General features: G+C 43.1%; 1 protein-coding gene across 14 annotated transcripts in view; it reads right to left on the reverse strand.

Annotated features, from left to right (window-relative positions):
- The window catches only part of LOC139531982 (sickle tail protein homolog), a 230521-nt gene that overhangs the window by 38890 nt on the left and 165232 nt on the right, over window positions 1–26399 (reverse strand). For 11 of the 14 annotated variants that reach the window (XM_071329057.1, XM_071329058.1, XM_071329052.1 and 8 more), the window contains 3 exons: window positions 8712–8904; window positions 4157–4355; window positions 2262–2355 (listed from right to left, as the gene is read on the reverse strand). In XM_071329057.1, coding sequence (XP_071185158.1) covers window positions 2262–2355; window positions 4157–4355; window positions 8712–8904 — 486 coding nt within the window. Of the gene's footprint in view, window positions 1–2261; window positions 2356–4156; window positions 4356–5838; window positions 5924–7467; window positions 7568–8711; window positions 8905–10660; window positions 10745–26399 lie in introns of those variants that run through there. The other 3 variants (XM_071329059.1, XM_071329062.1, XM_071329063.1) reach the window with 3 other exon arrangements.

The following is a 26399-nucleotide window of genomic DNA, read 5'->3' on the forward strand; positions in this document are numbered from 1 at the left end:
AAGAGACACGCAACTTTACCTAAATCATACACCAGTGCCTGACCAGAACAAATAAACTCAAACGTGTGTGTGTGTGTGTGTGTGTGTGTGTGCGTGCGTGCGTGTAAAAAAAACAACGCCGTAGGTCTCCTGGAGTCGTCTGGTGGTCATGTGAAAAAGAGTGTGTGTGAATGTTAAGCTGATAAGACAGCTCATTTGTTCTGGGTTGCGTAATGTTACGTATCCATGTAGTGTGTGTGTGTGTGTTCACGTTTCATACCACAGCTCATAAAATAAGCCTACTCCGTGTTAAACGATCGACTTGAGTTTTATGCCACACATGCAGCAGTTGCTTTAGAACTAGTGGCTTCTCCTTTGTTTCCTATGTGTTCCAGTCATTTCAATAAAATACTACGCAGTGTATTCATAGGTTATAGAGGCAGACCGAAGCACAGTTTCATAAATAAGATAAGTGAGAGAATCAATTAAAATTAAAAGTAGACTCAATATAACTTTATTTATCACTGATGTCCAGTACTAAAGTCAAACACGGTAGAATCTGAACCCACACTCCACTTCCCATAAAGCAAAGCTACCGTCTCTCTAGAAAGACACAATGCATGATGCTGGGGGCTCATTGAAAAAAGTCATTGTGATAACTGCAATAATATTCAGTATTATTGTGTGCGTGCGTGTGTACGTGTGCACACGTGAGTGTTGCACACTGTGCTGCATGGCAATCCAAATCAAATCAAGCTGTATTTATACAGCACATTTCAGACGTGGAATGAAACACAATGTGCTTCACAGGAAAGAAATTATAAAAACAATGAAAATAAAAACTGAAGTATTTACTACACAACAAACATAAGAGGACGAAAAGCAAAGCTAAAAAGGTGTGTTTGAAGATCTCTTAAAAATGTCCACAGTTTCAGCCCTCCTCAGGTTCTCTGGCAGGCTATTCCAGAGGCTGGGGACATAGTAACTAAAGGCTGCCTCTCCATGCCTCTTGGTCCTAGGCTTTGGGATAGTTTAAAGGTCAGTGTCAGAAGACCTGAGGGACCTACTGGGTACATAACTTAAAAGCATGTCTGATTTAAAAAACGAATAGAATAATCTTAATGTATTCTAAAACTCACAGGCAGCCAGTGCAGAGACATTAAAACCGGTACAATATATGCTCTCCGTCTGGTCTTGGTCAGTACCCGCGCTGCAGCATTCTGTATGTTTTGCAGTTGACCAATGGCTTTCTTGGGAAGACCAGACAGGAGAGCATTACAGTAGTCAAGCCTGCTTGTAATAAAAGCATGGATGAGTCTCACCTTGGAAATGTTCCTCAGGTGGTAAAAAGCTATATTGCTCACATGGAGACTTCTCTCGGCTAGATAGATAAAGCATCGGAGAGGATTAGGGAGGACAGGGGTCAGCTGACCAGAAAGGATTTGGGGAGGAACACACAAGGAATGAGGTCTTTGCGCTTTAGTTCCGCTACATCAGCAGGAAACCAACAGGAGGCAGCAGCCTTGTGGGAGATTAGCAGGAGATTTGGAGAAGAAAAGAACAGCCCTGTGAATGGAGTTCAATTCCTTTCGGCGAGCTGCACTAAGGCACACACAAGGCTCCCTCCATCCCACCCGAAATTAGGCACGGAGAACAGAAGACTCCCATAAACAGATTAAGGAAGACGGGGGGAGGCAGGGGGGGGGGGGGAATTCCGCTACCCAGACGCTGAGAGGGAGGGATGAGAGGGAGGACAGGAGAGAATTTAGGGAGGGGAGGATAGAGGGAGGATGAGGGGAAGGAGGGTGAATAAAGAAAGTTAGGAGAAGAAGAGGGGATTATTAAGAGAGAGGAGAGGAGAGGGTAGGATAGGGGGGAGAGGTAGGGGTAGGGCCCCCATAGCCAGTGTTATTTGTACATTAGACTAACTAGACTGGCCTATTCCCTACTGGAGCTGTTTCTGTGGGAACGGATGGCATGTTGCAAATAATAATACCTGTCATAAATAATGTACCTTTTTTACACAAGCACCACAGTAGGTGTGGACTTAGTAATTCGACTCTCTATCTTTCTTTGCCCAGACAGGAATGTAATAAGGAAGACTGAACCCTACCACTCTGTCATCTGTTGACAGGTTTACCCTACAGTAAGTCTGGGTTTGGGATAGAGCTGGTTCTACCTGCTGTAAACCCTCCAGATGCCCTGCTAGCCTAAAGTTAGACCAGGGGCTCGCCTGGTTCAGTATCCCAGTTTAGATGCTCCTCAGATGGGTCAGTACTCACCCTGGTGTCAACGTTGGTGGGTCTGGGGCCATGACTGAAGGCCTGTGCTGGGTCCTTGTGGTACACCTTCAGGCAGGAGTGATCCGTGATATTCCTGTGGGGGGAGGGAGAAACATCCAGAGGGAAATGAGGAGGCCAGAATATATCACTATTGGATAGTGGTCTCCTATACCCAGACATTGGTGTGTACTCTGACATGGCTATGTCGTCCACAGTCTGCTGTACTGAGCCATCCGGGTGTTGTGTCAAAAAGTGTCCAGTAGGCCCGAAACGTGTCCAGTGGTGTTACAGTGAAAAGGATCCCTCAAATAAATCAATAAAGCTTCTTCTTGTCTTTGTTTTTTCCGTGTCAATTATTGCTCCTGTGCCGTCTACTACTGAGGCAGCCGGCGAGGAATGAACACAGTGATAACTTTTACAGCCCTGATAAAAAAAAGGTTAGAGCTAGTCACAAAGTACACATCACACCGCCGCAAGAACACTACAGATTGAGATCGAGCCAGAATACTTGTTTTTTTTTTTTTTCACTTTGAGCCTTCAAAATCACAGGGGGGAGGACGGCTCACAATAATGGCTGGAACGGAGCGAATGGAATGGCATCAAACACATGGAAACCATATTTATTTGTATTTGATACCATTCCACTGATTGCGCTCCAGCCATTACCATGAGCCCATCCTCCTTAATTAAGGTGCCACCAATCTCCTGTGTTCAAAATTAATTATAATCGCCCAGTGTGCTGTAAGCTTGTATTCTACAGAAATATGAATATTTAAATATACATTTTTTTAAATGTAAAAACAGGTCCTGTATGCACTGTCAATTCATTGCCCTGGGTATTGAACAGTAACTTATATCTATTGTTGAATTTTATGATGTACCAGGAAGTGGGCAAACTGGGTGAAGGTGATTGGTGACGTGACTGTGTGTGGGCATGACCGTGAGGGCAAGAAAACCCTTGTCATTGTTGTCTTATGAGTCATACCCCTCTGGAAAACTCAAAAGAACAGAGACGACTTATTGTGTTTTTAAAAGGCAAGGCTAATGACAAAGCTACATGTGCCAAGAGTCACTTTCTGCACAGAGAGGAGAAGACACCACCGCTTAACACATGGGACACTACCACTTAACACACCCTGCAACTCTTCTGACGTTAAGTCTCGCACACAGAATGTGGCCAAGTTGGCTATAGCTCACTCACTCACTTTAAATCTGAGGCTCTGGAAGAAACAAGACTGTTTATAGGTTATTTTCCGATCCTTTTGTTCTGCCAACTGAGCAGCGATGAAACGTGTCAAAACAAATGAATTCGGCCACAGCTGAACTTTCCACTTTCTTCTACCATCACATGGGTGTAAATGAGAGGAAAAAGAGGCTCGGAGACTGGTTGCGTCCCAGATGGCAACCTATTTTCTATGTAGTGCACTACTTTTGACCAGGGCCCATAGGCAAACCGATAAGGCTCTGGTCAAAAGTAGTGCACTATATAGGGAATAGGGCACCATTTGGGACTCACACACGGTGTTGTTTGGGTTTGTTTTGGTGGTGGTGGAACTAAAAGGTTCTTCCACTACTGTAGGGCACCACATCCTGAGCCCTTTCATCCACACAGCTATTGAGTTGACTGAAAAGTGGGGAGGAAGAGGATCTGTAGCAGGCTGCTTGCAGCCCGGGTCACTTCCTGTGCTGGGATAGCTCATTAGACAGGAAGTACTTAAAGAAGGGAGATAGGAAGGCTGCTGGGTAGCTCTGAGGATCTTACACGGGTGAGACTGAGACGACACATTGGGAAGCAACCCCCAAATAACCTACTCTATAACCCAGTCTGGGAAAATAGAGACGAAACACCCACACACACATAGGTACTGGACAAAAAAAAACACACACCCATTTACCTGACGTCGGTGAGCTCGTAGTACATGTTCCTCATGTCGTCTTTGACATAGACAGCCACACTGGGAGACTCCAGCATCTTCATGGTGAGCTGCTGGGGAAAGGCACTCACAAACAGAGCCCTGATGGTGTCTCCACTGGTGATCTCATTGGGCATCCGGATCTGCTTAGTCTCGTCTCCGTACTGCAGGTACAGCACGCCTGGGGAGAAGACAGGGAAGGAAAGGGGGTTAATGGAGGGTTACTGAGGGGTTAATGACTGGTTGATGATGATCTGGTGGCTCTTAACCATGTAGCTACAGAGGTGTCACACCAGTGTTGTGTATTTATGTACTATGGTGCTTGTCTTTCTGTACTGTGGCCCACCTAACTCGTGTGCAGTTCTGTCCTCTTATGTGCAGTCCGACATACACCACAAACACTACCTTTACTGTTTTTACAATGAGTAACTACAATATCTTTACTGTATTTACAAATGAGTAACTATAATATCTTCACAATATTTACAAATAGTAACTACAAAATCTTTACTGTATTTACAATGAGTACCTACAATATCTTTACTGTATTTACAATGAGTAACTATAATATCTTTACAATATTTACAAATAGTAACTACAAAACCTTTACTGTATTTACAATGAGTAACTACAATATCTTTACTGTATTTACAATGAGTAACTATAATATCTTTACTCTATTTACAATGAGTAACTACAATATCTTTACTGTATTTACAATGAGTAACTATAATATCTTTACTGTATTTACAATGAGTACCTACAATATCTTTACTCTATTTACAATGAGTAACTACAATATCTTTACTGTATTTACAATGAGTAACTATAATATCTTTACTGTATTTACAATGAGCACCTACAATATCTTTACTGTATTTACAATGAGTAACTATAATATCATTACTATATTTACAATGAGTAACTACAATAGCTTTACCGTATTTACAATGAGTAACTACAATATCTTTACTGTATTTACAGTGAGTAACTATAATATCTTTACTGTATTTACAATGAATAACTACAATATCTTTACTATATTTACAATGAGTAACTACAATATCTTTACTATATTTACAATGAGTAACTATAATATCTTTACTGTATTTACAATGAATAACTATAATATCTTTACTGCATTTACAATGAGTAACTATAATATCTTTATTGCATTTACAATGAGTAACTATAATATCTTTACTGCATTTACAATGAGTAACTATAATATCTTTACTGTATTTACAATGAGTAACTACAATATCTTTACTATATTTACAATGAGTAACTATAATATCTTTACTGTATTTACAATGAATAACTATAATATCTTTACTGCATTTACAATGAGTAACAATAATATCTTTATTGCATTTACAATGAGTAACTATAATATCTTTACTGTATTTACAATGAGTAACTATAATATCTTTACTGTATTTACAATGAGTAACTACAATATCTTTACTGCATTTACAATGAGTAACAATAATATCTTTATTGCATTTACAATGAGTAACTATAATATCTTTACTGTATTTACAATGAGTAACTATAATATCTTTATTGCATTTACAATGAGAACTTAGAGAAAGGTGATCAAGTTAAAGACCCATAAAACCATAAGCATCGGTGTGTATGTGTGCATGCAGGCGGATGCATACCGTACGTGTGCTTATGCAGTTCGTAAGTCATGTGGGTTGTATGAGGGTGAGGTTGATGTGGGATGGGGAAGGAAGAGGGACGTGGCTGTGGGTTGTGGGTGGGAAGGGTGAGCATTAGCAACGCATCCAACAGACAAGACACTGAACTCCTGAACTCTGGGTGTGGCTTCTGTCCTGCACTCCACCAAAGCGTATGAAATACATTACACACTCACAAACAACACACCCTTGGCCACAGACAAAGACATACATTTTCAAAAGACTTGGAGCCTTGACGCCTTTAAAGATGTTATATGTCCATACGGGACAGTGCAAATAAAGAAGCCTGTGAATATTGTTTTCTAGTCAAAGCCTCGTCATCTGACGTATTATAACAGATACGCAGCTTATACATGAAATAAGAGCTTCCTGTATACAATAGGGTACATACAGTACACATTGTGTATCATTTAGGATCAGTCACTATCTAGTGTACTGATAGAGAGGTGCTTTTCCTAACACGGAGTGGCTCCATAAAAGGAGCGGACCAGTAAAAACGGCTACATGTTTCAAGTAATGTAATACAAGATCCTACAGGCTCTTTTAAAGAGAGGGAGGGACAAATGCAGGAAATAAAAGTGCTGAGCCATTCTATGGCACATACATCTATGGCTCTACTAGGATAGACTTGTAACAACTTAACAAAGTCTGTTTGTGATCTAACTCGCTCCTCCGTTGTGTATTGTTATACTAGCAGTCTGGCTTTTCATTAAGATGAAGGACCACGCAGACCCTCCTAATACGACGTGTGTTATTCAATGGCTGAAAAAAAAAAGCTTGACTGACGAGATAGTGAAGTGTTAGAAAGAATAGGACGAGTCAAAGGGAAGTATTCGGACCCATGCCGACTCTGGCATACATGTGTGCTGAGGTCAGTGGCTGAAACCGCTGGACCACACAATAGTGTACAATTATTTATTTTTTTACCAGTGCCCATAGTGACTATATAAGGAATAGGGTGTCATTTGGAACACACTCTTGGCTTCATATTCTATTATACATGCAATGGAAAATTCCCTCAAAACCAAACTTTAATTAGCTCCTGAGACTTTGGATGGCTAAATTCTAGCGCAGAGTTGGATCGCAGGGCTGTATGTGGCCGCTGATTGTCTGGTTTCACTCTCTAAATCAGAACCAAATGGCGTGGCTGCACAGCAAATGGTCAGGGGAGAACGTACTTTGTCTACAGCCCAAATGGCACCCTATTCCCTATACAGTGCACTACTTTTGACCAGAGACCTACGGGCCTTGGTCAAAAGTAGTGCACTCTAAAGGGAGCAGGGTGACATTTGGGACGAAGTCTTAGTTTCCAGGGCTTGCTGCTAGGTTTTATGACAGTCAGATCCTATTCCAGACTCTGCTCTTATGTATCTCCAAATCGAACCCAATCACCTTCAATTACGTTCATTTCAAATGCAGCATAAATAGAATTCTGCATTTGCCTCTCTTCCACAATATAAAACACAGTACAGCAATAAAGAAACAACTAACAGATCTCCCAAAACAACTACTACAGTACTGTAGTATAAATATGGTGTAGCACTACTACACATCAGCTATAAGTAACATAGAGAGAATAGAGAAACTCACTTGAATAGAGTCATTTCAAGATGGCAGCTACTGTAACTCCAGTCTTGTGCTAAGGAGTCTTCTGACTGAAGGCACTACTTCTACTGGCACAGGGCTCTTAAGGAAGACCAGATGTCTCTGGGGACACGACTGTGTGTGTGGGGGAGGTTCCGGGGTGAAGTTTCCCCAAGGTACAGATCTAGGATCAGCTTCCCCTCCCCCAATCCTAACCTTAACCATTAGTGGGGGAAATGAAAAGCTGACCCAAGATCAGCAACCAGGGGGCCACCAGAGGAATGCTGGGTAATATGCCCTCTTTTCTCCACCCCCTACATCACCCCATAACCCACTCTGCTGGCATAACACGTTCTCCTGGTAAGTGTGTGTGTGTGTGTGTGTGTGTGTGTGTGTGTGTGTGTGTGTGTGTGTGTGTGTGTGTGTGTGTGTGTGTGTGTGTGTGTGTGTGTGTGTGTGTGTGTGTATATATATGTGTGTATGTGTGTGTGCAGTAGTACATTCTTGTAGATGTTTATGTACAATGTCTGCAATTCAGCATCTCAAACCAAAGCAAGACCCCACTTTTGGCACAGAGCAGCATGCAAAATGACTTCCTGTTGGTTAAAGGGGTGTGCTGCCCAAAAGTAAACAAGTCATTTAGAGGCACTCGAAGTAAATTGAAATGAGTCAACCTAAAGTCACATTCAACTAAGATGTGTGTCCTCTGCTTTACAATTTTCAAATAAGCTTTTTAAGAAGCCGTATCCTGTGAGGCCCAGAGGCCGATTACACGTTGAGATGAGAGTTGAAGCACACTCTCTCTCTGTTGGGTTCAGCAAAGTTAAATGACTATCTCTTAGAAGAAGCTACGCTGCAGCGTATTAATACAACTCTGCACAACTGAAGGCGTTTGTCATATTGATGCAAATGAAGTGCCCTTTGCGCTGTTAACAAACCCCATTTCTAATCCTGCCAATAACAGTGTGTGCGTCTGTGTGTGTGCGTCTGTGTGTGTGTGTGTCTGTGTGTGTGTTAAACAGGATGGCATATTGTTGGAGGATTCTGTAATCTCACTATGCTAAGGAAATGAATTCTAATTAAGGCTAGGAGCAAGCAAAGGGAGAGGAGGAAGGGGGGGGGGGGGGTGAAGTGTGTTTGTGTGTGTGTGAGTGTTTGTATGTGTGTTTTTAAGAAAAAGCTAGCAGTCCTTGGTCTAGTTGTGGTTAACGGCCTCATAATCACAGTGTGGTCATGTTGCGGTCCCCTACCTAGCGAGCGGTCCCTGGTCTGGTTGGTGGAGCGCACTACGGGCAGGCTGGCACGGGAGCGGCTGCCTCTGGTGAAGGCAGAGGGGGCATCAGCCTCTGACATGGTGTCCAGAGACTCCAGAGAGGCCAGGGAGAGGTGCTCAGGCTGCTCCCCTACAATGGAGCTGCTGGGGCCGTGCGCAGGGCTTCTGCTCTGGAGGGGAGAAGAGGAGAAAGGGGGTAAATTAGAAGGGGTCGTGATACACAGGAACAGGGTTGGGAAAACTCTGGTAACTTTGAAAGTTTACCGTAATATTGCAACCCGACATAGGAAACGAACACAAACTGAAACACATTTATTAGAGGACACTTTTGTCCATCAAAACCACCACAACACTGTGCAGCAAGCACCATTCTTCAACCAACAAAGCCATCTGAACCACACAATAGTGTTAATGCTTTTTTTCCCGAAAGCTGCATTATGCAGAAATCACTCCGCCATTCCCTGGTTGCTAAAATTATAATAGTTTGCCTAATTTCAATTTATGTGACAAAACAAGCATGCATAGCGTAGAGAATCATTCCATCTAAACTGTACCATCTAAACCGCTGTGTTTTGAGGTGTTCGAAGCTGATGTACAAAACTGGAAGTAAAAGAACGGGAAGCATAGAAATAGTGCACTTAGAACAGATATGCCGCTTCTTAGACTTGCGTTCAATGAGAATGACTAACTAACATTTCTATGTGAATTTGGTCAGGTCGCCCAAAAAGTTACATATTGCAGCTTTAAGAGAAAGATAAGCTTTTTAACTACAACGTTAACACAGTGAAAACCCCAGTGTCATTTTTTTAACTTCCAGTCTATTTGAGTGTAACTTGTTAGCATCAATGCAGATAGCAGACACACAGACTCACACCACCTGCTACATTTCACACAAGCGCACACACAAAAAAACAAGGGGGGAGGGGCAGTAATTCTGGTGTGCTGGATATCCCCCCCCCCCCCCCCCCGGGCCTTTGACTAATGTGGACAGCGTGTTTGGCAGGAGTACACAGATCAGGTGAGGGGAGGTGGAGAGGGCAGGAGAGGTCAACATACGCACACACGCGCAAACACATTCTCGCACACGTGTTAGTTGGGATGCAGACAGAGCCACATGCCCAGGCATGATAAGACACTCCCTGCTGTATTTTCACACTATGATTTTCCATGTTGCAGCTGCTAAAAAAAACAACAAGACAAGCGGTCCCCTAAGCCTTATCATGCATGTTTCTCTCTTGCCAAGTCTCACACAACTTTAGTGAAGGGTTAATACGCACACTACCATGCTTTTTTTTGCCTATGGTGCAGGTAGGTACAGGCCCAAAATCGACATTGTAGAGAAAAAAACACAAATAACTCCAGTCAGTCAGAGATCTTTTTCAAGCTTCGCACAACAACGGAGGGGAAAGGGTGTGGTGAGGGTGATTAAAGCCACCGATGAGTCCACCAGACAGGCAGTCCTGTGGGCCTGGCAGAGTAATAGAGAATGTGGAGCTCATTGAGGATCTTGGTAGTGTTGTAGGGTGACCTGTGCCAGGCTGACAGTGTGACTAACATGGAGAGGAGAGTACACAGAGAGCCCTTTATCAAGCTAATGGCTCCACGCACACAGCCAGGTTAACTACACAGTCATTGCGCACACGCACACGCATAAACACAAACACAAAGCACTCGGAAAGGTGATGGTGAGTGTGGGGTGTTGGGGAGAGGTGGGAAGGGGAAGCGGTGGGGCAGTAATTCGGGTGTGCTGGATATCCCCCCCCCCCCGGCCCTTTGACTAATGTGGACAGTGTTTTTGGCAGGAGTACACAGATCAGGTGAGGGGAGGTGGAGAGGGTAGGAGAGGTCAACACACACAGGCTAGTTGTGATGCGGACAGAGCCACACGCCAAGTCATGATGCAGATAAGATAAAAGGCAGACTAACTGTGTGGGGCAATTGGATTTTCAGCAAGTACCTCTGAATGTCAAGCTCAGAATGGAGAGAAGACAACATGCCCTGTAATGACTGATGAGAGACAGAGAGAGAGAGAGAGAGAGAGAGAGAGAGAGAGAGAGAGAGAGAGAGAGAGAGAGAGAGAGAGAGAGAGAGACAGAGACAGAGACAGAGACAGAGACAGAGACAGAAAGAGAGTGAGAAAGGAAGGAAGAAGCAGGGAAGGGGAGAGATTGAGGAAAGGCAGACGGTCATCCATCATATCAAGAAACCCAGCAATGTGAACAGAACAGAAAAGGTCACAATCGGAAATGCTCGTGTGTCCAATATGTGTGAGATTATCTCGTTTTTGAGCGAGATGATACCGTACTGTGCAGTATCTGCTCTCCAGCAGATCCAACATAACAACCGCCTAATCCCTTGCTTTAAATAGCTGTATGATTGTTTTGAATAGTCATCACTCTTCTCACCAGCGCCCTCGGTATTATCCAGACTAGCTCTGTGCTGAGTCACCGTATGATATTGTTGAGTTGATAAGACGTGTAACCTTCGGTGTCACCACCACAGGCGGGACCGGTCACCTGACACAGCAGCAGCATCCTTTGTCCATATCTGGTCAAAGGGTAGTGCACTACATAGGGAATAGGGTGTAATTTGGCACGCTGACTGAGCACTGGGAACACCAACTCTATTAGAATACACTTACTCCATCTATATTGAGGGGATAGTTAAGGTCCTTTATATGCATGGCCCAGGATGAGTGTCACGTGGAGGGTCAGGTTCAGTTGACTTGTCATCCGAAACCATGATGCGTGCTCGGTAAGTTGAACCGAATTGTAATTATTTATGAGTGAAATGTCATTATTTATGAGTTCACCCAATTATGTTGAGGTAGTACCAGGCTGTTACTCTGAAAACCAGGCAGTGTCATACAGTATACAGTACATTTTTACATTTTAAGTCATTTAGCAGACGCTCTTATCCAGAGCGACTTACAAATTGGAAAGTTTATACATATTCATCCTGGTCCCCCCGTGGGGAATGAACCCACAACCCTGGCGTTGCAAGCGCCATGCTCTACCAACTGAGCCACACGGGACCGTGTACATGTGACACGTGGTTGAATACTTACTGAGGCTGAGCAGAATGGAGTCGAGATGCTTGAGCCAATCAAGGCTCTTCAGTGGGATTGTAATTATGTGGGTAAAATGGAAGATAGACCTACCACCTCTCTGGGGATAGTGGTAAGGGAGTTTACACACTTAACACCAAATGATAAGGTGTCCATCGGATGAGCTTAGCAGGTTATTTCCTCCCCTGCACACACACACACACACGCACACGGACACACACACCCTCTCTCTGGCAGGTGCTCCATTTGGCACCCCTCTATCACAGAAAAAAGCCACTTCCTGTTCCTGCTGAAACCACTTCCTGTCATGGCTACAGATGTGAAAACCACGGTTTAACCTATGATTACAACCGCCTACCTGCTGTTAGACACATCGACCCGGTCACGGCTGGGAGGATAGACCTAAATTCCACATATAACTCTGTGTGGCTTAGTTAGCTACGACAGTCAAGGGTAACCATAGTGCACTTACTATTTTAACACGGAGTATCATATCATATGTAGATAATTTACTGCACAACAGACATGAAAAGTGTAAACACAAGGCACTGAGAAGTGAGCCAGTGTCATACAGACATAAATACAATTCTCACTTGTAAAGATATGTAGAAGTTACTGTGAAATTAATGAAAAAAATATATATAAGAAAATGATTGAAGTACTTCAATGTTGATGATTTTGTCAAGGGTTCTCAAAGTGGTACTGCAGGGGGTCTGTGGACAGATCTCCCCCAAAAATGTTTTACATTTCAATTTTTTATGAACATTACTAACAACAGATTAAACTAATTTTGGCCAAGGGATCCGTGGAATAAGTTTTAATAAGTACTTTAATATAATACAATGTAATATTATTCATCTAAAATGTATGTTCTTAACCCTGGGAAACATGGGCCTGGGAGGCTCACAGGGATATTGGTATCCACAGTATCAATTTCAACTCGATACTTTAAAAATGTGTTTACATATTATTTATTTTTTACATAAATGCACTATAATTCAAGTGCTCTCTCTGCCTCATGGAAAAATGTGTAGAATTGCAGATAATTCACTTGAAAACTGAAACATTTTCCTTCCCATGGCCCGAGAGTTGGTTCGTCCGGCCATGCACTGCCGAAGTCATAGTAAAACTAATTGTATGCTATTTTTTATCTCACTTGAGTTGTTTTCTATCACAAAAAGGGGGCCACGGCCCTAAAATGTTAGAAAATCCATGGATTATGTAGCCCGACTACTCACACTAAATTCTTCCTCTGCTCTGTCCTTCGATAAATACTTTAGTCTGAGACTGCCATCATGGAAGTCATTTGTGGTGACGAGGGGCGATGTACAAAACAAAACCATCAGTGATTGGATCGTCTCTAACCAATCAGACTCTCAAAGCCAATGACACATTTTCAAACCGCCCTTTTACCCACATGTGTTCTCACTCTGGCCCAACCCATCAGTTTCTGGACCAATCAGATGGCCCCGAATGTCTTCGCATTCGGCGAAGGGTCAGGAATGTACTCAGATCCAGACTCATTGCGGAAAAGAAGCTAACGTCCATGGGCGTGGCGTAGCGTTTGGCCAGGCAAATGATTATGACCTTTGGGAAGAAATTAATCAAACACATTCAGTCTGAATATTATTACAATATCAAGGTAATTGAATATAATTACTATATTATTCCATGAGAACATGTTCTGTTCTCACCTGACTTCAAAGTCTTTACAGAAGAATGAATCACGAGGTATATAAAACAAAAATGCTCGGGCGTGCCTTTGAGTTGCAGTTCCTCCATTGTTCTCGTTTTATTTCCAAAATGGTTTCCCGAGCCAGTGTCCATTGGGCTTTGCCGCACATAAAGGTGTTTGATGTCTGATGCGTTGTTATACTGAATGACATTGAATACATTCCTTTTTTAAATAAATGTCTTTATTACTCGAGCTCCGTCAAATGTAAGCATCGACTGGTTTAGCTGCTATACATGAGTTTTACTGGCTCTTTCCTGATTTAGCTCAATTTAGATTTTTTATAGTAGCATTTTACTTTGCGTGCGCGTGTGCGCGTGTGCGCGTGCGTGCGTGCGTGCGTGCGTGTGTGTGTGTGTGTGTGTACTCTGACTCTTTGTTCCAGGAAAGCTGACCTGTATCCAGGACATCCTACTACTATCATTCACAGAACAACGGTCCGACGTGCTGCCATTAAAAGGTAAAAGACAGGTCTGTGTACACGTGTGCACAGTGCCAGTGGTGGGTATACTGCATCTACTGCTTTTCAAAAGTGTCAATTCAGGTACATTTTGGTTCATAAAGCCGAATAACCTTTTCTGCATTTACAAACGATCAGATATTCCACAAAAAAAAACGTATGGACGAAAAGCTAAGATATAACAAATAATTCCATAAGATTGTCTAAACATCTGGCCCTGACACATACATTAAAGGAAAAATCCACCAAAAAATGACCTTTTGATCGTTTTTTCCCCCGGCAGTCCACTATTGATACAGTCCCAAAATGTTTCGCATGTCAGCAGTCAAGTTTTCAAGATATTGGACTTTCAAGAAGCAAAGTGTCACCTGCCACATCATCACGATGATGCATTTTGCTTTAAGATTGTGTGTCTTGGTTTCAGACAGACAAGCAGATGTACGGTACAGTGCCAAGACGTGGTGATTCAATTAAATTATGATAGTTAAAAATAATCACTGCTTCTATCAAAGACTTGCTGTGGCAGCCAATTCATGAAGAATATAGTCATGCCTGCCAGGGGGCTGGACTGATTTCTGCGAAACAGAAGCAACTTCACAAGTAACGTTTTCTAGTATTTGTTTAAGACAGCTTAAAGCATCAGCTGGTGTAGAGAATGACAGAAATAGGATCTATGGCAATGTCCAAAATCTGGCTTGCCTACTACTGACTTAAACTGCATACCGTGTACTAATTGTACTACATACTATTTAGAACGTACTGTTTAGTAAAAAAAAAAAATGCAGTAAGCAACAAATACCAGCATACTAGGCTGGGAATTACTGAGAATTTGTCATCTATTGGGCAATTGCGTTGATTTCCGCCATTGGTTCCATTGGGTACAGCATATCCCCTCAGCTGATTATCAGCTGTTGTCAAACACCAAGTCTCGACTCTCTTTCTCAATAGTGTACAGCGAATTCTACTGGATGAAAAGTCTAAATTATTACAACACCCTGGCATTTAAAGCATATTACGTTTTAGAAATGTCACATACTGTAAAACATGATTTTTTCCCCCGCATAACCAAAATGTCCAGGAATTATACTCTATTCGTTATTTATGAGTTGAATTAGAAACAAAGACATGACTAGTTGATATCTAGGTCTATTTTGGTGTATCACCCTCACGCACACACACACACACTTTTGCTTACCAAACTTCTCCTCTTTCAGACATTAAAGAGTGTGTAAAAGCTCATCAAGTTTAGGCCCCACACTGGTGATGTCAGCAAGCCTTTTCGCTTAAAGCAGAAATCCACTGGTTGTGGGCAGTCCCTATGTCACCCCACCTCTTGTGTTTTAGTTTTCACTTTGAACGAAAACAAGGAGGTTGGTCGTACGCTGCTCTGGGCTTGCATTCTGGGCAAGGTGTGCCTTTGCACTAAATCCCGCCCACTCAATTTACGTTGGTAGAGAGAGAGGAAGTGGGAATTAACTTTCTACAGCCGCTAAAGATAAACACAGCAGACGTAGCCGCCAAGCTAACAGGCTAACTTGGTTATAAAGGCAACCCAACAATGCCAACACTAATCTGAAGAGGAGAACTTTGGCCATTTCTTTGTCCCTCTTCAGAAAAAGTACATTGACATGAAATGATTAAAGATTGCTTGCGTACCTGAGCTGTTTACTTTCTGAAGCAGAAGTCTCACAGGGCGGCGGGGGCGAGTGATAACAGCAACACAGAAGCCAGGTACCGAGAAGCGAATGCAGATGCAGAAGTTACAGATGTAGGATCTTAATTTGATCACTCTTTTGTTGCTAAGAATTTTCTTGCACAGCAGAAAATGCAAACTTGTAGTGTATTTGAGCTTTAAAAAGGCTTCTAAAGTTTGTCATTTCCACTTTGAAATTTCAGACTTGATTTCCCCTAGCGAAAAATGTATCAACCTCTTCAAAAATGTCCATTAATCCTTTTGCTGCAGGATTATTTTTCTGCTGTAGCAAACTGGCTCAAATTAAGATCCTACATCTGTAGCTTGAACCTTGTACAACCTGAAGAGACACAGTCCTTTAACTATACATCTATGTGTTAACCCTGTCCAATCTGAGCCACTCTGTTATCTGTACGTCTACATGGTCCATGCAGCTACAACAGGGCAGACGTTCAGCTAGACATGGTAAACCCAACAGGTTTTACTGAATACGTGACCTGACCAGGAAGAATGCAAGACCTGTTAGACACCGTATGGTTCACAACCAAACACACCATGGCACGACTCACTACTCTAAAGACAGTGGTTTGAGTTCCCAGATCATCTCAGAGATGGCTCCATTTGGGCACAGTGCAGCTCAGTTTGCGTACCAAACGCCACTTCCTATATAGTGCAATACTTTTGGCCAGAGCACCATGGGGAATAGGGTGCCATTTGGGACGTTGACCCAGTGTTAATAACATTATACACCAGAATCCCCTTGTTATCCCTTTCCATTCATTACGGCTGTGTCCGCCTCCCTACTACATTCCACCTTTAATCCCACTACATCCAAATCCTCAGATGACCTCCTCTAGACAGAGTGCCTGCCTGGCCTGGACAGGGCTGGCTAATTGGTTCGTTAAAAGGGGCCGAACTTCACAGTATCAACAATCAAAGCCAATCACGCGTTCTATAGAGAAAGGCTGCTGCGTGGTGTTTAGGCGGCTTGCACTGTGGCTGCACATGACAGCATGTCAAATTCCTCGGCTACTATTCCTTTCTTGTAGTCTAAACAGACAGAGCAGATGGAATATAAAATTCCTAACCCTTACATGTCTGTCAGTAAATACGTCCAACAGGGTACAGCACATACAGTAGTTGCATTCAGGGGTTGAGTAGCTACTTTGTTTACTATGCATGTCCCTCTATCCTTCTGCAGTCATAAGATCTAGAGTCCAGAGATAGTGGCTACATTCACAATGGGTTAGCTGTGTGAACGTCCCTCCAATCAGAGATGGTGGCTACATTCACAATGGGTTAGCTGTGTGAACATCCCTCCAATCAGAGGTAAGACTGTGTCCCAAATGGTACCCTATTCCCTATAAGTGGGCCCTGGTCAAAAGTAGTGGACTTTGCATGGGACAGGGTGCCATGTGAGACCCACTCTTAGTCCATATGAGACCACATGACAATAACAGGTCCGTTGACCTTCCCAGATCTGTGTTGATCTCTTTCGGCAACTTTGACATTTGAACGACTGATTTGGCCCAGCCATTCGACTACATTCACTCAGGCGGACCTAAAACAGACACACACATCGACCTCTGTGTGCCTGCACTGAGAGAGCCTATAAAAAAAAAACATATTAGCCTGAGCAAACAAACATAGTAGGATTTGGAGACAACGCACTCCTACGAGAGATGCTTATGGAGAGTTAGACATGTACAGAATGTTGACATTCTGAAAGTTTACATGCCCTATGTGTCGATCCATCCACTGTCCCTCATAGGTTACCATTCAAGCAGTCAACTTACGACAAATACTGAATCCCTACTATCTCAATCGCAACCTATTGCATTAGAGGCATACGTGCCCAAACACCATAGCTACAATCCTGATTATATACATGAGAGTTTAAATGTAACTCCCAGTTAGAAGACATTTAATAGAATTATATAGAATCGATTATATTTACAGTAATTAACAGCACAGTGAATATCACCCTCATTCAGAGCTTTCCAAATCCTAGTCTAGTGGGAACTCCCCTGGTCTGGTCTGGTCTGAACTGAACTCCCCTGGTCTGGTCTGGTCTGGTCTGAACTGAACACACACACACACACACACACACACAAACACAAACTTCCTGCTCTGTTATTCTAGACCCACTGTTCTGTTCTGCTCTGTTCCCATCTAGATGGATGGTGGTGACTACCCCTCAGCAGCCAAGTCAACCCAGGACAAACTCACATGAAAGTCCTATCACCACCACGGTGTCAGGGGAGAGCAGCCAAGGGAAGTGTATGTGGAGAGCCAGGACATACAGTGGATCACACACACACACACACACACACACACACACACACACACAAGGGTGTGCACTAGAGGTCGACCGATTATGATTTTTCAACGCCGATACCGATTATTGGAGGACCAAAAAAGCCGATACCGATTAATCGGACGATTTTTTTACATTTATTTGTAATTATGACAATTACAACAATACTGAATGAATCATCAATAAAATAAATTTAGCCTCAAATAAATAATGAAACATGTTAAATTTGGTTTAAATAATGCAAAAACAAAGTGTTGGAGAAGAAAGTAAAAGTGCAATATGTGCCATGTAAGAAAGCTAACGTTTAAGTTCCTTGCTCAGAACATGAGAACATATGAAAGCTGGTGGTTCCTTTTAACATGAGTCTTCAATATTCCCAGGTAAGAAGTTTTAGGTTGTAGTTATTATAGGAATTATAGGACTATTTCTCTCTATACGATTTATATTTCATATACCTTTGACTATTGGATGTTCTTATAGGCACTTTAGTATTGCCAGTGTAACAGTATAGCTTCCATCCCTCTCCTCGCCACTACCTGGGCTCGAACCAGGAACACATCGACAACAGCCACACTTGAAGCAGCGTTACCCATGCAGAGCAAGGGGAACAACTACTCCAAGTCTCAGAGCGAGTGACGTTTGAAATGCTATTAGCGCGCACCCCGCTAACTAGCTAGCCATCTCACATCGGTTACACCAGCCTAATCTCGGGAGTTGATAGGCTTGAAGTCATAAACAGCGCAATGCTTGAAGCATTGCGAAGAGCTGCTGGCAAAACGCACGAAAGTGCTGTTTGAATGAATGCTTACGAGCCTGCTGGTGCCTACCATCGCTCAGTCAGACTGCTCTATCAAATCATAGACTTAATTATAACATAATAACACACAGAAATACGAGCCTTAGGTCATTAATATGGTCGAATCCGGAAACTATCACCTCGAAAACAAAACATTATTCTTTCAGTGAAATACGGAACCCTTCCATATTTTATCGAACGGGTGGCATCCATAAGTCTAAATATTCCTGTTATATTGCACAACCTTCAATGTTATGTCATAATTACGTAAAATTCTGGCAAATTAGTTCGCAATGAGCCAGGCGGCCCAAACTGTTGCATATACCCTGACTCTGCGTGCAATGAACGCAAGAGAAGTGACACAATTTCACCTAGTTAATATTGCCTGCTAACCTGGATTTATTTTAGCTAAATATGCAGGTTTAAAAATATATACTTCTGTGTATTGATTTTAAGAAAGGCATTGATGTTTATGGTTAGGTACACATTTACATTACATTTAAGTCATTTAGCAGACGCTCTTATCCAGAGCGACTTACAAATTGGTGCATTCACCTTATGATATCCAGTGGAACAACCACTTTACAATAGTGCATCTAACTCTTTTAAGGGGGGGGGGGTTAGAAGGATTACTTTATCCTATCCTAGGTATTCCTTAAAGAGGTGGGGTTTCAGGTGTCTCCGGAAGGTGGTGATTGACTCCGCTGACCTGGCGTCGTGAGGGAGTTTGTTCCACCATTGGGGTGCCAGAGCAGCGAACAGTTTTGACTGGGCTGAGCGGGAACTGTACACGTTGGAGCAACGACAGTCCTTTTTTGCGAATGCGCACCGCATCGAATATATGCAACGCAGGGCACGCTAGATAAACTAGTAATATCATCAACCATGTGTAGTTAACTATTGATTATGATTGATTGTTTTTATAAGATAAGTTTAATGCTAGCTAGCAACTTACCTTGGCTTCTTACTGCATTCACGTAACAGGCAGGCTCCTCGTGTGGCAGGTGGTTAGAGCGTTGGACTAGTTAACCGTAAGGTTGCAAGATTGAATCCCTGAGCTGACAAGGTAAAAATCTGTCGTTCTGACCCTGAACAAGGCAGTTAACCCACCGTTCCTAGGCCGTCATTGAAAATAAGAATGTGTTCATAACTGACTTCCCTAGTTAAATAAAGGTGTAAAAAATAATAATAATCGGCGTCCAAAATTACCGATTTCCGATTGTTATGAAAACTTGAAATCGGCCCTAATTAATCGGCCATTCCGATTAATCGGTCGACCTCTAGTGTGCACGCATGCATGCAAATGCATGCACACACACACACACAAACACACACACACACACTACTCAAAATCAACACACATCTGTAAAAACGTCTGACTTATGCAACAAAGAAAGCTGTGTCTTCGTGCACTGAGAAGAGATCTATCTCTGAGCAGTAATCGATTTACAAGTTTGGCAGGGTGTTTCAGCTAAAATGAATAGCCCCGAAAAGTTCCCGTTGATCTTTATAGCCTCCCATCTCATAGAAACAGGTCTTGAGGGAAGCAAGAAGACAGAAAGATGTCATCGGTCTCCAGAACAGATAAGACCACAGCCTGGTCGGCCTGGCTAACCCTCAGGGTCCCTGTCACTGGTAATACTGACAACTTAATCAGTCTCTCTCAGAAACAGACTTGTCATGGAGCAGTTCCAGCAAATGACAGATGGTCCATCTTTAGCCCAGTGGGCCGGTATAAAATTGGTGTTTTGCACATAATGATCATTATTTGGCCAATAATCGTGGCCCTGAGGGGGAAAAAACGGGCCGGTGTTTGGAAAATCCCAGGCCGAATTCTGGTCCCTGTCCCCCCCTGGTCACTCCTCGGGCAGGATGAGACAGAGACCCTAACCACAACTACGGTATATACCGAATACTGGGGTATCTGGAAATAGCCAACGGATGGTTTTTCAATACTGCCAAGACCGTTGAAACTATTTAATGAATTTTCAATACATTTGTATATTTGTAGCTTCTTTGTAAATAAATACCTGCAAAGTCGACTTGCAATATGTTAAAGCAGATCGCGCTCTTCATTTCAACTGTCACATTATTTTACATTATGAAGCTTACCATAGTTCCCCAGACAGTTGAGCCAGTCACGTATTTGTTTGTAAATTGCACAACACGGGAGAAAGCGGGAGCAGGTGAGTCCAGATTTGAATTGACAGGGGTCGCGTTTAATTTTGAAAGTCCAACAGTTTTTTTTGTTTCAATAGAGTGACCAGGGACGTGCAACTATAGTTTTCCTTCACAGAAAATACGTTAGTGCACCACATTTGGCAGAAAATAGATTCATTTTCATCAGATGACAACAGAAGTACAATGCTATTTGGCTGGCAGCCAAACAAGCAAATAAGCTTACAACGAAAAATCAAGGTATTTTTTGCAAAGACGATGCATGGCCATCATATTTCTAATGTTTATCGTAGAAAGAATGTAGCCAGCTACATTTCCTAATGATTTGCGTTTTGCTTAAAGTTGATCTTGCATTTTACAGGAGAAAAGTAGGCTGGCTACACTGAGAAAAGTAGCTACACGTCAGTCAGAGCGCTGTCTGCTTATAGAATGCCCGTTCGTGAATTCTCATTAGAGTGGAGAAGTGCAACTGAAGCACAAAATTAGTCTGATGCCGAGCAGAAAATACAATAAGAAGCATTTTAGATCTGCGTTTTGTTTTTTTTCCTGTGTGAAAAATGAATAATTCTGCATAAATGCGACCCCTAAGTTTAATTTGGTAGTTATGGCTGAATGACGGGGCATCATATTGTGTTAGCTTTCTGCCATGTTTGAGAAGTCAAAGCCCTTTGGATGAGTTATCGGTACAGCTGCCACTGCTTTCTTTTGATTTTCTTGCGTTTTTTTCTCCTCTCCGTTCTCGGCCTGTCTGCTCTTCCCCAATCTTCTCCGAGCAGAGCAGGTAGGCCCGTTGCCCTAGCGACTCCAGACTCCACGCAGACACAGCTTGTACACATGCTGCTCCAGAGCCAGTACTGTTCTTCCTTCAGACAAGCATTCGTCAAAACTTTGTTCATTTGCACTTCTCTCGTTCACATTCGCTTGTAAATGTCCAAACTCACCAAAAATGACATACAGTACCTCCTACATATATACAGTGGGGAGAACAAGTATTTGATACACTGACGATTTTGCAGGTTTTCCTACTTACAAAGCATGTAGAGGTCTGTCATTTTTATCATAGGTACACTTCAACTGTGAGAGAAGGAATCTAAAACAAAAATCCAGAAAATCACATTGTATGTGCATTTTATTGCATGACATAAGTATTTGATACATCAGAAAAGCAGAACTGAATATTTGGTACAGAAACCTTAGTTTGCAATTACAGAGATCATACGTTTCCTGTAGTTCTTGACCAGGTTTGCACACACTGCAGCAGGGATTTTGGCCCACTCCTCCATACAGACCTTCTCCAGATCCTTCAGGTTTCGGGGCTGTCGCTGGGCAATACGGACTTTCGGCTCCCTCCAAAAATTTTCTATTGGGTTCAGGTCTGGAGACTGGCTAGGCCACTCCAGGACCTTGAGATGCTTCTTACGGAGCCACTCCTTAGTTGCCCTGGCTGTGTGTTTCGGGTCGTTGTCATGCTGGAAGACCCAGCCACGACCCATCTTCAATGCTCTTACTGAGGGAAGGAGGTTGTTGGTCAAGATCTCGCGATACATGGCCCCGTCCATCCTCCCCTCAATACGGTGCAGTCGTCCTGTCCCCTTTGCAGAAAAGCATCCCCAAAGAATGATGTTTCCACCTCCATGCTTCACGGTTGGGATGGTGTTCTTGGGGTTGTACTCATCCTTCTATTCCTCCAAACACGGCGAGTGGAGTTTAGAGCAAAAAGCTCTATTTTTGTCTCATCAGACCACATGACCTTCTCCCATTCCTCCTCTGGATCATCCAGATGGTCATTGGCAAACTTCAGACGGGCCTGGACATGCGCTGGCTTGAGCAGGGGGACCTTGCGTGCGCTGCAGGATTTTAATCCATGACGGCGTAGTGTGTTACTAATGGTTTTCTTTGAGACTGTGGTCCCAGCTCTCTTCAGGTCATTGACCAGGTCCTGCCGTGTAGTTCTGGGCTGATCCCTCACATTCCTCATGATCATTGATGCCCCACGAGGTGAGATCTTGCATGGAGCCCCAGACCGAGGGTGATTGACCGTCATCTTGAACTTCTTCCATTTTCTAATAATTGTGCCAACAGTTGTTGCCTTCTCACCAAGCTGCTTGGCTATTGTCCTGTAGCCCATCCCAGCCTTGTACAGGTCTACAATTTATCCCTGATGTCCTTACACAGCTCTCTGGTCTTGGCCATTGTGGAGAGGTTGGAGTCTGTTTGATTGAGTGTGTGGACAGGTGTCTTTTATACAGGTAACGAGTTCAAACAGGTGCAGTTAATACGGGTAATGAGTGGAGAACAGGAGGGCTTCTTAAAGAACAACTAACAGGTCTGTGAGAGCCGGAATTCTTACTGGTTGGTAGGTGATCAAATACTTATGTCATGCAATAAAATGCAAATTAATTACTTAAAAATCATACAATGTGATTTTCTGGATTTTTGTTTTAGATTCCGTCTCTCACAGTTGAAGTGTACCTATGATAAAAATGACAGACCTCTACATGCTTTGTAAGTAGGAAAACCTGCAAAATCGGCAGTGTATCAAATACTTGTTCTCCCCACTGTATGTATAACTTTATGAGCTGGATTGCCCATCTTTGCAATTTGTTTATTTTCGTTTGTGCTCATTAGCATATTTAGCTAGCAGCCTCCACGGAAATGTGCTATTACTTGTGCTAATTTTGTTAGCATTCTGGTAATAGAAGCCCAATGGGTTTTTTGCATTTTTTTTGGTGCCCCCTTATGTACTAAACCGGTAATAGCATAAATCCTGGGATGAGAGAAGGACGGTATGAGGATATGAAAATCTGGACACAGCCCAACCCTAATTCACCATAGTTTTACTACTAAATTGCTAGCATTTACCTAAATAGCAAGTTCATTTCCATTATGTTGCACAGTATTTAAGTTACACGAGAACAGAAATGTCTGAAAGGCTGGAGAAAGGTTCATAATAATACGAGGTTGTTAGTCTGGGGATACGGTGCACGCTGCAGGGTCATTTAACTGGTACTGTTATTTACTGCTGCTTGTAACTGTCGTGCAACTTGGGGGTTATGCAAGCCAGAGTTTTACAGGTTCTTTGCAGATAATTTACTCATTACTGTACTTTCCATGCACCCACACAGACACTTGCATGCACACACACACACCAACTATTTGCTGACAGAGCTCTGGCATCACGTCCTGTCCAGACTTGCTCCTTAATGTCATAACATTAGCACAACATGATCCCTTCTGACGTTTCCGGCTTTCCCGTAATAACTGCTCTGCTAGTTTTCATTGGGGACCCACACCCGCACGCACACACACACACACACACTCTCTCAATCCTGTCATCCTCAACTGAACTTCTCCAGTCTCCAGAAAGTGTGTCCTGGCCAGTGTAACCATAAGCCTCTCTGGGTTCACTGATGAATCTGAAGATGGGAATATGGCTTGGAGCCTGAAGTCAGAAGTTCTCAGAACAAAGAAAGCCTTATCAAGCACACGCCCACAGCGCTGCTTGTTCTTTCAGGTCAAACACACACACACATGTGCAGGCACACATGCAGGTACACACACACAGACAGACACACGCACAAATCATATGCGGGCACATAAGCACACACACCAGGGTTGTGGGTTTGTTGCATGGACAACGTAATCCAATATGTATCAACTGTAATTTCCATATTACTGTATCTTTAGGCCTATACATTAAAATACAGCAGAGTGAAGACAGGGGAAAAGGTGATGAGAAATGTGAGATATTAGCTTGGTTACCTAGCTAAGCAATATCTGATTAAATACACATTTGTTGGCCGTGCCTAATATGAAAAGTCGTCTTAGCATCACACTTCCCACATTCGCGCACAATTAATTTAACGCCTCGTCTGAGAATAAATCACCAGGAATGCGTCCCAAATCGCGCCCTTTTCCCTATGTAGTGCACTACTTTTGACCAGAGGGTGCCATTTGAGACAGAACCTAGTTGTAGTTTCTTCAGAGTGAAGAAACATTGCAGGGGCCTGATCCCCATTATGAAGGTGTTATATTATGTTTCCGTGGTTGCCATGGCGCAGTGAGGATGCCTAGGCAGAGGGCTCTGTAAATATTGTACATATTTTTGCGATTTGTAAGTGTTAAAAAAATATATATCTGGTGTTTTTGAGCAACGGATTTGCAGATTGACTGACAGGTCAAATCTTTTTGGCTTGGCTATACTAGCTGGATAACGTTTAGAAAAAAGGCATCTGGACACAATACCAGCTTTTTCTTTCACCTGGCTGCCAGTTCCTGATCTTTTGAGAACATCATTTGAGGAGTCGCCTGAAGCTCGAGAGTAAGGGGAGATACAGCCGTACCGAGGCAGAGGTCTCATATTGAGGACGACTGGCTACTATTCTGAACTTTGTCAGGTGAGCTTTTTGGCGCCCAGAGTTGCTGAGGCATCACCCAAGTGGGTGTTACACCGAGTGGAAGAGGAGAAATCCAGTGGCTATACGACTTGCCCTCTACAAGATCATCAGCAGACCGCATCACCATCATCTACCATCCTCTGACCAGCTCCCTCCGCTTAAGCCATGAAACAGCCAGGAAAATAACCTCTCACTCAATATCGACAAAACAACAGGAGCTGATCGTGGGCTTCAGGAAACAGCAGAGGGAGCGGGCCCCTATCCACATCGACGGGACTGCAGTGGAGCAGGTGGAAAGCTTCAAGTTCCTTGGCGTACACATCACTGATGATCTGAAATGGTCCACCAACACAGACAGTGTGGTGAAGAAGGCGCAACAGCGCCTCTTCAACCTCAGGAGGCTGAAGAAATTAGGCTTGTCACCTAAAACACTCACAAACTTTTACAGATGCACAATCGAGAGCATCCTGTCGGGCTGTATCACAGCCTGGTACGGCAACTGCACCGCCCTCAACCGCAAGGCACTCCAGAGGGTAGTGCAGTGTGCACAACGCTTCACCGGGGGCAAACTACCTGCCCTCCAGGACACCTACAGCACCCGATGTCACAGGAAGGCCAAAAAGATCAACAACCACCCGAGCCACTGCCTGTTCACCCCGCTATCATGCAGAAGGCGAGGTCAGTACAGGTGCATCAAAGCTGGGACCGAGAGACTGAAAAACAGCTTCTATCTCAAGGCCATCAGACTGTTAAACAGCCATCACTAGGCAGCTTCCACCCGGTTACGTAACTCTGCACCTTACAGGCTGCTGCCCCATATACATAGACTTGAAATCACTGACCACTTTAATAATCGAACACTAGTCATTTTAATAATGTTTACATATTTTTGCTTTACTCGTCTCATATGTATATTCTGTATTCTATTCTACTGTATTTTAGTCTATGCCACTCCGACATTGCTCATCCTAATATTTATTATTTGACTTTTAGGTTGTGTGTATTGTGTGTATTGTTAGATATTA

This window comes from Salvelinus alpinus, chromosome 10 (genome assembly GCF_045679555.1).
Source record: "Salvelinus alpinus chromosome 10, SLU_Salpinus.1, whole genome shotgun sequence".
In the NCBI taxonomy this organism is placed as follows: domain Eukaryota; kingdom Metazoa; phylum Chordata; class Actinopteri; order Salmoniformes; family Salmonidae; genus Salvelinus; species Salvelinus alpinus.